The sequence below is a fragment of the Mastigoproctus giganteus genome, chromosome 9 (assembly GCF_048544385.1).
Source record: "Mastigoproctus giganteus isolate SK-2022 chromosome 9, ASM4854438v1, whole genome shotgun sequence".
NCBI classification, from domain to species: Eukaryota; Metazoa; Arthropoda; class Arachnida; order Uropygi; family Thelyphonidae; genus Mastigoproctus; species Mastigoproctus giganteus.
In genome coordinates, this window is record NC_143583.1 from 48,369,731 (window position 1) to 48,386,017 (window position 16,287).

The 16,287-nt window shown below is 38.7% G+C and overlaps 1 protein-coding gene across 1 annotated transcript in view; it reads right to left on the bottom strand.

Moving 5' to 3' along the window:
- The window catches only part of LOC150080206 (protogenin-like), a 393,090-nt gene that overhangs the window by 48,126 nt on the left and 328,677 nt on the right, over nt 1–16,287 (bottom strand). Inside the window, exon 19 of the mRNA XM_090380644.1 lies at nt 15,572–15,779. Coding sequence (XP_090236770.1) covers nt 15,572–15,779 — 208 coding nt within the window. The remainder of the gene's footprint in view (nt 1–15,571; nt 15,780–16,287) is intronic.

Here is a 16,287-nt window from a genome sequence, read left to right on the forward strand (position 1 = left end):
TTCACACTCACTCCTAACATAATATACCTATATGTTAAAAATCAGTTGTCTCAGGGAAAAAGAAAACCCAATGAGAGAAATCAAATATTAAGGAATAAGTGTCAGCGGGTAGGGTTGAACTTTGGAGAGCCACAAACCATTGTACTACCCATTATTTTTTCTCCCGCAAAAGTCAATTTTCGCTCCACTGAGAATCCCTGGCCTAGCCAGTTCAGGAATCAATTGAAAATGCTCAGGTAATTCATTTGAACTCAAATTTTCTGGATCGAAATCTTCAGAAAGTCCTTGAATATAATTTCGTGATGTTGATGATCAAGCTTCTTGATGACAAGTCGATGTAGAACGTTGATGTTAATCAAAATCTTGAAGTAGATTTTAATAAATTCTGCATTTTTTTCGTTCTCTATATTTTTGAAATTGTTCTTTTATTGACATGGGAGGCTTCTTTGGTGGCTTTCAAGCTTTTATTCTTGCATATGCTGCGGGAGCTGAAATACAGTTGGACCTCTCTTTAACCAACTTCAATATAGCGAATTTTTCTATGTAGCAAACATTTTTGATTTCCCCTGGTCATTACATTGCAAATAGTTTCCGTATAACGAATAAAATTTCCATATAACAAACTAATTTGGCAGACCTGTCGAAACGCATTGTTCGCACTTCTGTCCTTTAGGTAATATAGTTAACACTGTAGAAAGCCCAAATTAAGAGCTAAAAGGATTAAGAATTAATCACTGTACCTTTAATAGCTAAAGGCTTTAATTCTCAACAGCATTCCAAAATTTAGCATTGTCCGTAAAGCATTTACTGTACTGAGAAGATGTGGTTGGAAACTGCTATCTACTTGCCCACAGCCGTTGTCAAAGATTAAGGAATATTCCTGACATGGACATTGGCTCTGGTCAACCTATTTTCTATTTCTATTAGAGAATTATGAGAGAGTGATTTTTCTTTATCAATACCGGTAAATTCACCTGTTGTTTTGCAGAAATGAGTCATCCATAATTTCGCTAAATTTTACCTGTCTCAGTATGGTAGGTACAAGTGGTCCGTAAATCAGTTTTGTTTTAGCTGCTATGCAAGTAACCTTACAATGTCTAAGAGGAAATCCTTGAGTGTAGTAGTGGAAAAAGTGGAAGTGCTTAATAGCGGATGAAGCTCCTTGAAGCTCTTGGAACAGAGAAGTTTTTCCTGATTTATTTTCTGATTTATTAGCTTAAATTGTCATATTAACTTATTTTCTAGAGTAGCTTTATATTCCTAGTTATGATACTTAGTTTAAAGTTAACTTAGACAGAGATTTTGTAGGTATTACTTAGTATCGGTAACGGTATCAAATCCACGTGTTACAAATTGAACGAGAGGTCTTTTTTTTTAACCGAATTTAGTCGATTTATTAACCAATTGTTATATCAAATTATCTTCTATGAGTAGATTATAGACCTAGTCAGGATCCTTAGTTTATTCTAAATTGAGATAGCGAGATTTGGAAGCTAATCAATACTTACGAGTCCGTAGAAGTACCGTTCGAGAATTCCCGCCATTTTTACACGATAGCATAAGCTTAGTGTAGTATAGTGCATAATATAATATTGTTAATTAATCAGTAAATCTATTAATCTTGATAAACTTTATTGTCAATTAAATTGTATTTTTAACTCTATATATATATATATATATATATAACGACTTAATCGTAACAAATAATTAATACATAACTATAGTGGTACACGTGATACAGAAGTTGTATAAAGGGAACTCGTAGAAAACACTAGATACCGAAAAAATAAATATAGCGTTATAACTGTTTTGGGATATAACTTAAGGATTTAATTTCTGTTTTGAAATTTTATTGAATTAAATCGGAATCATGACTCTGACCAGAGCAGCAAAGCAAAAGGCTCAAGCTAATGGGAGTGCTGTGGTTCAGGGGAGAACTGAGGGGGGCAGTTGACCTCTGAATCACAGTCTTTTAAAATGCACTGTTTGCTTGATGTTTGCGGAGCAGTCGGGTACGGGACATGATACTGCCAAGGGGTCTTTGTGTGTGCACGATGTAAGGAGTGCAAGGAAATCAGGCGACAACTCAGCGTTGTTATGGGCCTTTATGAGAGCTTGAAGGACAGGGTGGATGCCCTTGAAGGAAATAAATTGAGGGGCCCATCAAGCTCTCAGCTGCCCACATCAACGCCAGAACTTGCACTTGGTCATCAGGCAACACAGAGGCAGCCCCCTAGGCAGAATGCGCTGGTCCCACAGGAACTAGTAGTTGTTGGTGACTCTATTGTCAGGGAAACGGGGAACATGCTTTGTAAAAAGGATAGGTGGAATAGGACCAGGGTATGTCTGCCAGGGGCAAAGGTTGATGACGTTGTAGAGCGGATATCATCTTTTAAGGGCACAAAAGGTGATATAGTTGTACACGTTGGCACTAATGATATTAAGAGTAGGAGACCGGCGGAATTACTTAGCAAGTACAGGTCACTGTTGAAAAAAAAGCCGTGAATTAGGGTTGAATTTGAAAGTGTCTGCAATTCTGCCCAGACACGATAGGAGGGAGTATATGATGAGAGCCTTGTCGATCAATACGGCCCTGGAGGGATTGTGCAAGGCTCAAGGAGTAGAATTTTTTTCAGCTTGGACTGTACTTGTTAACAGGAGAGATTGCTTCTACAGGGATGGGATACACTTAAATAGAAAGGGTGCAAGAATTTTTGCTGATGCTGTCGAGGCAGTGTTAGGTGGGTCGGAAAACTGCTAGTTGGGGGGGGGGATACAAGGACTAATAGATTAACAGTAGCCACTGGCAGAGGTGGAAGTGATTCTTGCATTGCTTCTATTGAAATGAGCAGAAGCCTGAAAAACAAGATGCAGGATATTTCAGAGACTGCTGGGAGTCATTGCGGTACAAGTAAACACATGGGTTGTGTTAGGGTAGCTAAGAATAGAAACAGGTGCATGTATACCTGCGTGTACAACAATGCTAGGAGTTGGTAAATAAATTTGATGAATTTGAGGTATTGCTCAAAACATCAAAGGCAGATATTGTTGGGATATCAGAGACGTGGTGTCACACAGATATAAGTAATGCGGAACTGGAATTTGGGGAATACAATGTGTATAGAAAGGATAGACAGGATAGGAGGTGTAATGCTATTAGTTAAGAAACACATAAAGTCCAAGGAAGTGAAGCCAGTCGACATCGATGGACAGGGCAGTGTCGAGTCAGTTTGGTGTGACATAAGCATAGGGAAATCAAAATTGAGAGTAGGAGTGTGCTATAGGCCTAATGACTCTGATGAGTATAATAAGATATTGTACAGGGAAATAGGGTGGGCCAGTAAATCAGAGAGTCTTATAATGGGGGATTTTAATTTCCCGGATACTGACTGGAATTTGTGGGTTGGTCACTCGCACACTAGCAAGGCCTTTGTGGATTTATTGGATGATTGTTTTCTACATCAGCATGTTCGTGAGGCAACAAGAGGGAGCAATACTCTTGATCTGATTATCAGTAGTGATTCTTCATGCATTAAGAATCTGCAGATAAATGAACCACTAGGTGGCAGTGATCACAGTGTGTTGAAGTGGGATTTACTCAAGGAGATAACTACCATCAGAGGTAAAGGGAAGGGTTTTTGTTTTCGTAAAGGTGACTATGATGGTCTGAGACAGTATTTAAATTCTATACAGTGGGACCAACTGATGATGTTACCAACAGCAAACTCAAAATGGAAAGCATTCAAGGAACTAATCTTGGAGGCTATCAGGCTTTACATACCAACTAAGAAATATTGTTCAAGGTTTAGGCCTAAATGGTTGTCAGATGGACTAATGAGACATGTGGCAGAGAAGAAAAATGCATGGGATACATAAAAATTAATGGGTGACATGGAAGCCTATGATAGATATAAGTTGGTCTGTAACCAAGTCACAAAGGAGATTAGGCAGGCAAAGGCAGACGACGAAAAATCCTTGGCAAAGGATGCAAAGAAAAACAGAAAAGAGTTCTTTACATATTTAAACTCAAGAAGGAAAGGGATGAATCAGATTGGTCCACTGGATATTGATGGTTCAACAGTTGAGGATCCTGCTCAGATGGCTAACAATCTAAACGAGTATTTTGCATCTACATTCACGCATGAGGAGTTATTCAGGAAGGAGAATGATGTTGGTAAAGTAAACATTGGCAGTGAGCTGGATGATTTTGTAATAACTGAGAGGAAAGTGGAGGGGAGATTGTTGAGGATAAACATAAAAAAGGCACCTGGGGTGGATGGGATCTATCCAGTTATATTAAAGGAGGCAGCAAAGGAAGTAAGCAAACCCCTAGCCATAATTATGAGAGCTTCTTTGGACTCAGGGGAGGTACCCATAGACTGGAGATGTGCAAATGTAACCCCAATTCACAAAGGAGGATCAAAGGCTGACACAAGTAATTATAGACCTGTAAGTTTAACTTCTGTTCCAGGTAAATTAATGGAGGCACTGGTTAAAGAAGCACTGCAGGATCATCTAGACAAGAATTCAGTTATAGCTCAGAAGCAGCATGATTTTGTTAAGGGCAGGTCTTGCCTGACCAATTTGATTGGATACTATGATGTAGTCACAAAAGAACTGGATGCAGGGAATAACTTTGATATTATATATTTGGATCTTAGAAAGGCTTTTGATACTGTTGCACATTGAAGACTGCTTCACAAATTGGAGCAGTGTGGCATTGGAGGCAAATTGCTGCTATGGATCAGGGGATGGTTGAGTGGCAGAAGACAGAGAGTGGTAATCAATGGACACTGCTCAACGTGGACTAATGTTATTAGTGGAGTTCCTCAGGGTTCAGTGTTGGGTCCGTTGTTGTTTTCGGTGTTTATGAATGATATTGATGATGGGATATCAAGTTTAATGTCCAAGTTTTCAGATGATACAAAGGTTGGCAGGGTTGTTAAGGACACTACTGACGCTATGCGGCTGCAACAGGATCTGGAAAGGTTGAACAGATGGGCTGAGAGGTGGCAAATGAAGTTTAACATTGACAAATGTTAAACTTCATTTGTACTACATATGGGAAACAGTAACCCCAGAGCAACGTATCAACTCTGCAGTACTACACTGACAGTGGTGGAGAATGAAAAGGACCTGGGGGTAATTGTGCAGGCAGATATGAAGTTCTCTGAGCAGTGCAGACGAGCTGCAAGAGTAGCTCATGGTGTCTTGTCAATGATATACAGGAATTTTTCTAGCAGGGATAAGGAGGTGATTATTCCCTTGTATAAGGCAATGGTTAGGCCACATCTTGAGTACTGTATACAGGTCTGGAGGCCTCATTTCAAGAAGGATGTAGAGCTGCTGGAACGGGTACAGAGAAGGGCAACAAGATTAGTGAATGGAACAAAGGGTTGCTCTTACGAAGAAAGGCTTAAGTTTTGCAAATTACAGAGTCTGGAGACTAGGCACCGGCGAGGTGATCTGATAGAGGTGTATAAGGCTTTGAATGGTTTGAGCATGGTCAATGCCAATGGGATTCTTCATCTTGCTCAGAATAATCACCTCAGAGGGCATAAATTCAAATTGAGGAAGGACGGATGTCGGATAGATATGCGGAAATTTGCCTTTGGCCAGCGGGTGGTTGGTTGGTGGAACCGACTTCCATCACTTGTTGTTGAAGTTGATAGCCTAAACAAATTTAAAGCCCAACTGGACAGGTATTTCGAACGAACGGAGGGGTGAAATGGGAGTGGTGTGTGGTTTTTTTTTTTTTTTTGGCTGATGCTGAATAAGCTTGCTTTCTTGCATCATATGCTTCTACTAATGCTAATGCTAATAGTGTAGGTCAGGGCGTTGAAAAAAAAAAAAAAGAAATCGCTTTAAAATTCGGTATTCATGCCAGTAGTGTGTCAACTATTCTGAAAAACCGTGTTTCGATTCTCAAACTGTTTGAGGAAACGGGACCCAATCGGAAGCGTCCGAAATCATGCCTGTATGAAGATGTGGATGAAGAAGTTATTAAGTAGGTGAAGTTGATTCGAGACCAGAACATGCTGATATCAAGGCCATTAATAAAAGAAAAGGCTATGGAGTACACATCTTTTCTGGGGCATAAAACTTTCTGAACCAGTTCTGGTTGGCTGGACAAATTTAAAAAGTGCCATGGCTTACTCAAAAAAAAGTTGTTTCTGGTAAAAGTGGGGTTGTAATTGAAGAAGACTGTACCCATTGGAAAGAAACAATTTTGAAAAAAAATTATGGAGGACTACAAGTCCAAAGACAAATTCAACATTGATGAAAGAGGTCAATTTTTTAAATGTTTGCCGAACAGGACACTGACTTTCAAAGGTGACAAATGTTTAGGTGGTAAAAATAGTAAGGAAAGAATTACAATATGGCTGGTAATGAAAAACTGAAGCTTTTGGTAATAGGCAAAAGTAAACAACCCTGATGTTTCAAAGGGGTAAAATCATTAGATTTGGACTTCAACTACAACAAAAAAGCTTGGATGAAAAGTGAAATTTTTGAACAGCGGATTTTAAATTTTGATAGAAAGATGACAAAAGAAAAGAGAAAAATCGCTTTGATTGCCGACAACTGCCCTGCTCTCCTTCACTCGGCAATTTCAAAACCTACAAGTGTGAAGCTTGTTTTCTTCCCTCTGAATACCTCATCTAAACTGCAGCCAACAGACCGAGGCATTATCAAGAATTTGAAAATGCACTACCAAAGGTGCATACTGAAAAAAATTATATTGAGAATAGAAACCAACCAACCTATAGATTCTGTTATAGATTTGCAGATGTGCATATCAGCGTTGGCAAAAGTGTGGAGTCAGGATTTGCTGGAAACAACGATTAAGAATTGTTTTGCAAAAGCAGGTTTTGCTAAAATGCCAATTAACAGCAACGAGAGGAATGAACTGCTACAAGACATTGAGCAATCTTGGGACAAACTAGAAGTGAGAGGTTTGATCAGTGCAGAAACTGTTCTAGAAGAATTTTTAGTTAACGATGTCATAGTAGCTGAATATCCAAGTGCCTCCAACATTTTGGAGAGGATTCAAAGAACTAGTGACAATATAGACGATGAGATGGATGAAAATGAGAGCAATGAAAGCAACATCGATCCTTCGAAAAATGAAAGTTGGGCAACATTTGAAACTTTGTATAGAGGCTTTCAGTGTGAAGAAAATGTGCCAGATAATATATTTGAGTGCTTAAAAATATAAACATTTTTATGGACATTGTACAGTAAAATCCAATGTACAACAAAAAATAACCAAACATTTTACAACATAATTCTTAAAGGTGTACTAATATATTGTGTGCATCATGTAATGAGATTTTGCTTTGATTTTTTTTTTGCATTCCCTTAAGCTACAGTTAATGGGACCAGCCACATAATAGGACCCATTATCCAGAATGCACTGTATATTTTATTGTATTCATCATCATCATGCCATTTTCAAGCCACTAGGATGGCTTGAAAAGCGGCCTCTCCAGCAACTTTCCAGTTACTTCTGTTTTGTGCAATGGCCAGTCATTAACTGCCCGTGAACTCTTGAATTTCACCTGTCCATCTCCATTAATGTCTTCCAGGTTTTCATTTAGCTCCTCTTTGGTACCATTAGGCTGCTGCGGTCATGGAAGTGTACAGACCCATCTGCACAAAGCTCGACTTGATGTAAACGGCAGACGGCGACTGATGACGATATTGCGTGATCTTCAATTTATTCAAGTATTACAACATGGATTTTTCAAGTTTGAAAAATATAACAGATGAAGGTAAGTAAATTAAGTCGGGTAAGAATAGTTTTTTGTGATTGTATTTGCCTATTTTTGCTCAGTGCGATCGCTACAGCACCAGTGGTAACGAATCCACTGGCATAGCCACTGAAACCCCTGGGGCTCACATCTGGTGAGTATGGGCTTGGTACACCCAGGGTCCTGAGCCGGATATCATCATTCTTCTCTTTCTTGGTGATTCCCTTCCTTCTCTCTCAGGGTAACTCGGGAATTTTTAAAATTTTTTTATTTATTTATTTTTTTGGCTGGTGCAGCATAAGCCTTAGGCTCCCTTGCCCAATAGCTAATAATAATCATAATTTGAGTACATATCAAAAGTACAAAAATTTTTAATATATTATACTTCAAACTGCTTGTAATATGGTTATTTTGTATGGAAAATATAATGCTAGTGACAGAATTAACTTGTACTTAGTTTATAAGGGTTTTCTTTGTCTACTGGCGTTTCCCGCCAAAACTGGATAATCGCGATTTTTGACTTCTAATGGGCCTACACTGGAAATAAGTACTCCAAGCTAATACTTAAAACGTCAGCAACGGACTTATTGCTACAAAAGTGAATTTAATTCTGAAATTATGGCTGAAAAATCAAATAATGACAAAATTCTGAACAATGACCTAAAAGACACTTCTGAAAATGAAGCTAGAGTGCTCAGGAACACCTGAGGTGTATTCTATTATTTTATAGCCTCTTGGGTATCCCTGAACCCTACCTATATGTGTGTAGGGCTCCTGGAGTACCAAGATATCTATATTATTTTCTTTTAATTTGAGTTTGATCTGATCTAACCTAACCTATTAATGAGGAAAATGGTAATGAACTGGATAGCTGGCCTCCTCAGCATTAAGAAGGGCAGGAAAGGGAAAAATCAAGAAACTATAGAAATTCCAGAGATGCAACAAAAGACAGAAGAAGAACTAAAACTAGACTACTTAACAAATTTGACTGACCCTATCAAACCAGAGTGTATCTAGAAGAATATATGCACAAGCAAACCAACAGGATTACTTTTGCAATTAGGCTGCAGATAGTGAACCATTGGTCACTGCTTGAGCAGTGCCTGATTGAATTAAACACAGAGAACCAAGTGTTAAAATCAAAATTAGAGATTACAACTGAGGAGAAGAACAACTATAAAACAATGAACACATTAACCTATGCCCAATGTGCAAAGGTTAATGGCAAACAGGACTTAACTAGAGCAAAACAAATAGCTACTAAGCAACCTATTATAGTGGATTCTGGTTATTTGGCCCACTGGTTAATCGGGGCAGCCGTTTAATTTGGGGCAAATCTTAAAAAACAGAAATCAATGGAGAAAATAACCAGGGTTTACTTTGCTTAATTGGGACAGCATGCCGTTTAATTGGAGCAGGAGACTGCAGCACTGGAGATTACCCTACGATTGTCTAAGACGGTACCACTTGGTTCGGTCGAAATTCTGGAGGTCACAACCATAAAACAATTAGCAGTCACCTCTTTATTGCGCTTTTCTGTTAGTGAAATCTATCATAAACGGACAGTAAACTCGATCTTACTGAATTTGCGATAATACTGACAGCTGGAATTCTGTGGGTTATTATGGTGAAATGTGTTTACACTTCCATGAAATCTTCAATCTTATAAAAAATTAATTATCAGATCTTCTCTTCATTCGTATTTTTAAAGTTTTGTAACTCGTTACGCGGTTCTCACTTGCACGTATTGTGTTACTTGCAATTTGTGTGTGCCGTGTTCTTTGTTATTGATTGCTTACCTTTTTACTGTTTTAAATTTTAACCCTCGCCCACAAATGTCAGTGAACAGAAATGTCAACTAGTTAGTATGTACATATTACAATATGTATTAATTTTTCCAATTATCACGTATATTCTTCCGATTTTCACGCATCATTTAATTTTTTAATTGGTAAGGTAATAAAGGGTAAATTTGTGTTTAATATATCTTTACTTTTATAGCCTGTGGATAACATTCCTCCTATTTTCGCTAATTAGAATCACTGTTTAATAGAATTAAAATTCAATTCACAAACGTGATCACAATGACCGGTGCTTATACATTGTGTAGTGAACGGTGCTTTACTATGGTGAGTTTTTTGTAATGTGATTTGATTGTACAGTGAATCAATTGTAAAGGGGGGGGTACATTGTATTTTTAACTATTTACATGAAACTTCGGACAATTGGGGCAGCCACCTAATCAGGCCAAAATGCACTAGTCCCGATGTGTCCCAAATAACCGGAATGGACTGTATAAACAAGTAAAGCAACATTATTATTCTGAAAGCAAAAAGTGACTCTACCCATAAAACCAGTGAGGCAGTTATTTTTTACAGTGGTAACAAAGTTGAGGCCTCATCTGAGAGAAATAAAGATAAACAATGTAAGGAAAATCAGGAATAAAGGAGTCCTGATCTAGGTAGCAAGCAAAGAAGATCTAAGGAAAATAGAAAACCATCCTGAGGTGGAAAAACTGGGCTTGCTCCCTGAAAAACCAAAAGGGAAAAACCCAAATATTATAATCTTTGATGTACCTGTGTCAGTAATATAAAAAGAATTTGTGATGGACATTTACTTAAAAAAACTTTAACAATGAAATGACAATAGATGAATTTGCTGCTGAGTTCCTGCTGAAAAGAGCAACAAAAAAACAAAAAGGAATGGACAGCTCAACATAATTGCAGAAATTACACCAAAAATTTGGAAGGTATTGCAGGGACAACAGAGAATTTATGCTGGCTGGACCAGTCATGGATTTAAGGAACACTTCCCTATTCAAAGGTGCTTTAACTGCCATAAATATGGTCACATTGCCAGAGACTGCAGTCAGAGTCAGAAAGAACCTGTTTGCGGTCACTGCGCAGTAGCTGTCCAAGATTACAAAAATTGCAAAAATAAGACTCAAGACAAAATGTGCTACCTGCAAGGCTGGCTGACTATACACATAGTATCAGGGATGATAAATGCCCCAGTTATAAAAAATGACAAAACTTATACAATCTAGGAATAACTATGGGACAGATTGAAAACATAAATGTGACTAGGGCTCTAAATCTCATGCAATTGAATGCTCAAAGAACAAGAGCTGTTGTAGATCAGATCAAACTCAAATTAGAAGAAAATAATATAGATATTTGGTACACCAGGAGCCCTACACACATATAGGTAGGGTTCAGGGATAGGCCAAGAGGCTATAAAATAATAGAATACACCTCAGGTGTCCCCTTCTACAGCAATAGTAGTTAAAAATACTGACCTTACAGTCACAAACGTGGGTCACCTCTGCTCCCCATTGGGAGTGGGCGCCCATATCACCAGTTCTGTAGGAGAGTTCTACATTATTTTTCTATATTCCAAACCAGGTGAAGATATAAATCCAACTATTAAATACTTACAAGTAGTCATAAACTTGCTACCCACTGCAAATATCATAGTGTGTGCTGATGTCAACGGCTGGTCAGCCTGATGGCATAGCCGTACGGAAGACAGAGCAGGCACACACACACACAACAGCCAGATACTCTCAGACTATATAGCCGCCTCACCCATTCAAGTGCTAAACCAACCAAATAACCTCCCAACTTTTAGCAGTGCCATGTGGGAGAGTGGCATTGATGTTACTCTTGCCACCAATTCGATAGCTTATAAAATCACAGACTGGTGTGTCCAGCCAGCTTGGACCACATCAGATCATAGCCATTTCCTTCAAACTAAACAGGCAATTACAAACAACCAAACACTCCCTGTTAGATATCAAAAGATATAACCTTAAAAAGGCAAACTGGCAGATTTTCGCAGAACATAAAGCAGCTGAGCTGCAAAAACAGGAAAATGAGTGGTCTAGATCAGGCAACTGTAGCCCGGATGAGCAAGCACTGACTATGACGAACATTTTAACAAAAACAGCAACCCTGTCTATCCCACGGAAAAAAAACCAAGGAAGTAGGCAGTTCCCTAGTGGTGTCCCGAACTGACTATACTTTAAGGTGGTAGATGACTTTCATCAACCGGTGAAATACCACCACTTTGCTTATTGGAGGCTTGAAGTGGCAAAACCCATGTTTAGTCTCTAGAGCAAAGTTTCCGGCATCTCCCCCCCCCCCCCCCCCATACTTCTCCTTCAACCCATGCACGGTACTATAGGTTTTGATACCTTTCGTGTTTGGGGTTTTCATAAAAAAAAAAAAAAAAAAAAAAGAAGTAAGGTAGAACAGGCAAGGAGACATTTTCAAAGAGCCAGAGCATCTTGGCCACAAAATGAAGTGGATGTACTGAAAGATTCTTATAGAACTCTCAGGAATCAGTATACAGCCCTCATAAGAGACAAGAAAAAGGAATGCTGGAGGCACTTGGTAAGAACTACTGGAAACAATAACCCTTGGGGAGTTGTCTACAGAATAGTGGCCAACAAGCTGCCAAGAGATGTCTTAGAAACTACTGTCAAACCAGATGGAACCCCAACCCTGTGTTGGGTGGATTCTGTAAATAACATGTTTGTTTGTTATTTGGTTTTTAGGAGCATTAGCAACTACGGCCATATTGCTCCGGGAATATGCGGTGGTCATTCCCTTGACCTTTCCGCATCCTCCGTATTTGGTGGTGATGGGCTCAAACCCCGGTCTAATCAAGAAGCTTGTGCTACGCACTGCTGCTCCTTCCCACCTGGCTACGGAGACGACTGTGTAAAAAACATCCTAGACAGTATCATTCAGACTGAAACTGGGAATCATTCCCCCACCCAGCTAGACATTATAAAAGAAAACACTGAATATGACAATGCCAATATTGAACCTCTGTTTTCTATACAAGACTTAGAAATAGCACTATCTAAAACCAAAAACAATAAATTCCCAGGTTTTGATCTCTTATTTAGAGATTGAGATTATCAAAAAATTAGTGGAAACAGCACCAGATAAATTAATAGCACTATATAATAACTGTATGTCAGAAGGTATATTCCCAAAAATATGGAAAAAAGCAGTGTTAAGATTAATTCTCAAAAACCCTGAAAAACTCCCTACTGATCCCAAATCATATAGACCAATAGCCCTACCAATAGCCCTACTACTGTACTATGGAAAATATATGGAAGACTAATATATAGCAGATTAGCTCAATATTACACAGAAGCAGGTTTACATTCCGACAATCAGTATGGTTTTAAGCAGGGCAATTCTATGGAGGATGCCATGCACCACCTACTGACAACAGTTAAAAACACAGAGGAGAAATATATGCTAGCAATCTCCATTGACTTTGCCGGAGCATTTGACTCACTCTAGTGGTCTAGAGTCCTTAGAAGACTGTGCCAGGCAAATGCCCCACAAAATCTCTAGAGGTGCCTCCGTAGCCAGGTGAGCAGGAGCAGCAGTGCGTAGCACACGCTTCTTGATTAGACCAGGGTTCGAGCCCATGACCACCAAATATGGAGGGTGCGGAAAGGTTAGAGAATGACCACTGCACATCCCCGGAGCAATATGGCCTTAGTTGCTAATGCTCCTAAAAACCAAACAACAACAAAACCTCTATAAGGTAATAAACAACTACCTTACAGACAGAAGTGTATCAGTATGCACAAGGTTCCAGGAATTGACATGCCCTGTGAATAAAGGCTGCCCGCAGGGTTCAATCCTTGGCCCTTTCTTCTGGAACATTGTTCTGGATGAATTTCTGGCCTTAGATCTGGGCCATGTGGAAAGTCTGGCCTTTGTAGATGACATGATTTTCCTTGTAAAAGGTAACATGCAAGTGGTTGTAGAGCAAAGATCAAATGCCGCCCTCTTGCAGCTGCAGGAGTGGGCACAAATGCACATGCTCAAAATATTGCCTGAAAAAAACCAAACAAATACTTCTAAAAGACAATTTGGACATAAGACGCCCGCAAACCAAAATTAACACAGCCACTATAAAAATGGTAACAGAACTAAAATATCTTGGAGTGGTCTTTGATTCAAAATTAAATTTTTACCTCCATTTGATCTACTTGGCAAAGAAAGTGAGAAATTATGCAGGTATGATTGCCAGAATCAGTCGAGCAGACTGGGGACTCAAAAGAAAGACCCTGGCAGTCATATACCGTGCAATGTTCCTACCTGTTATCAGCCTATGGAGCTGATGCGTGGTTCACCTGCTAGGCCATAGTAAGAAATAGGAATAAATTAGAATCAATATAAAGGACAATACTATTCACTATTACCAGAGCATGTCGCACAGTAAGAACACCTGCACTACAGTTGCTGGCCGGAGCTCTCCCACGTTACCTGGAAATAGCCAAAAGAGGCTTATATTATAGATTTAAAAAGGGCATACCAACAGAATTTCTGGGGATAGTCCTTGATACAACCAACACCTTCAATGCTGAAAGAAAAAGAATAGCCACAAAGCTCCATGAGCTATGGCAAACAAAGTGAGAGCAGGAAACCAGAGGTCTGGTTACCAAACGGTTTCTGCCACGGGTGTCAATGGTTAGCCCAAAGCCACCTAAATGGTATGCCCCTGGACTTTTTACAACATTTATATTGACAGATCACGGCTCCCTAAAGGTGAAACTAACCTCCTTAGGGCTGACTGATGACCCAAACTGTACCTGTGGCGAGAGTGAAGACTGGGCACACATTCTACATGAATGTACAATATATGACATCCCCAGAACAGAGCTAATAGCACAGATTGGCTCCCCTTCCCAGGGGAGGTGAGAAGAACATCTGTTCATCATAGAAGAGGAAAATTATAAAGCCTTTACATCTTTCACACAGAAAGTATTAGAAATGCACAGAACAAGATAAAGAATGGCAATTCAGCCCTTCAGCAATTAAACAATAATCAATAGTTAAAATTGCCCAAGTTTCCCACCATACCCAGACGATGACTTAAAAACTGTCAGGATAGCAGTATTCTGCATCCTGACAGAAACCTGACAGGACAAAACTCCCCAGGACTACCCTGCCATGTGTAGGAACCTGGGGGCCACACCAAATAAGTAACCATGTAGGGAAGGGAGATATACAGGCAGCCAGGGAAGCAGATTAGCTGAAAAATATCAGTAAGCTAGTAGCAAGGGGATGCAATGTAGAATGAATGAATGAAAATGAAAGACAGAATGAATAGGTTGAGCACTGAGTGAACTAGAAATTATGGTAAAAGGGAATAAATGGCAGTTTTGGTGAAAGAAAGAGTGACCTAGCATGAGTGAATGGGAATGAGTGGAAGAGCAAATGTGGTTGGCCAGGATTACTTACATTACTAACAAACATTTAATAACCACACAAACCCTGCATTCTCTCCTGGCCTGCATCACAACTGAAGAATAACAGTAAGTTGAGATGCCCAGAGAGTGCAGTGCAGAAAGCAAGAGTCGAACAAATGAAATGAAATGAAAAAAAAAAAAAACAAAATAAAGCTAGAAGAATGAATGAAAGTGTAAGTGTGTGAGAAAAATAACACAAACCATAAATGCTAGTTAAGTACACACTAACACTAGTTTTAATTAGTATTTAAATTTACATTACACATCATTGCATCCCCCCTTGTGTGTAAGAAAAATTAGGTGGGTACAGCTACTGAGAGCTACTCCTGCAAATATACTGCAGGACTGACTTATAGTAGCTTCAAGCGAAAAGAATGTCATTCTAATTATGAATAAATATTTACAATTATAGCAAAAATAAATATATAAATAATTACTCTTTACATCTGACTGAGGAAGAATTTCTCCTGTATTTATTTTAAATTATTCATTCACTTGATACAGCAATACTAAATTTAATATACATACTAACTTTTGTGTCCAAATGTCTTTCACCCAAGCTATTTGGTAAATGTGTGAGCATTGGTACAAAACAATCCAATTCTTGACAATCAGAAGATGAGGCTCTTTTTTCTTTTACTGCACAGAATGAGGGATGACCATTCAACTGCCATGTATGTCCTTCACTACAACATGCCGAGTAACCGACTTCAGGAAGCAGAGGTGGTGGTGGACAACATCTAAATTACAAAAATATCATTAGAATCTGGTTTGTTATTAGCATAATATTAAAGAAAAACAGAAAAAAAATTCCAGTCTCCTCACTGATAAGTTTAATCTGCTATCAGTGTTGAGCATGGGGATAAAAACCTGTCCTAGGTGAAAAAAATTATATTTCAACATACAAAAACAAACTTTACAATTCTGACAATTTCTTCAAGGAAATTCTAAAGAATAAGCCAGCCAGTAGCAATAAACTCCATTTAAGTCCACTGAGTGTATTTAAATGGAGTTTAAATTCACATCCATTAAATGAAAATAAAAAAAAAAAAAAAAAAAAAAGAACAAAATGGTGTTACCTTAACAACGTGAGGAGCTTCTGATTTCTTGTTTCAGTAAAACATTACAGTTTACTACTAACAGGGTACAGTTCCCTTTCTGTACCCTGTTAGTAGTAAAGGGCTGAGTTCAAATGTCTGGAAACCAGGTATCTGCCAACATATCTGACTTACCAGAAAACTTTTAATA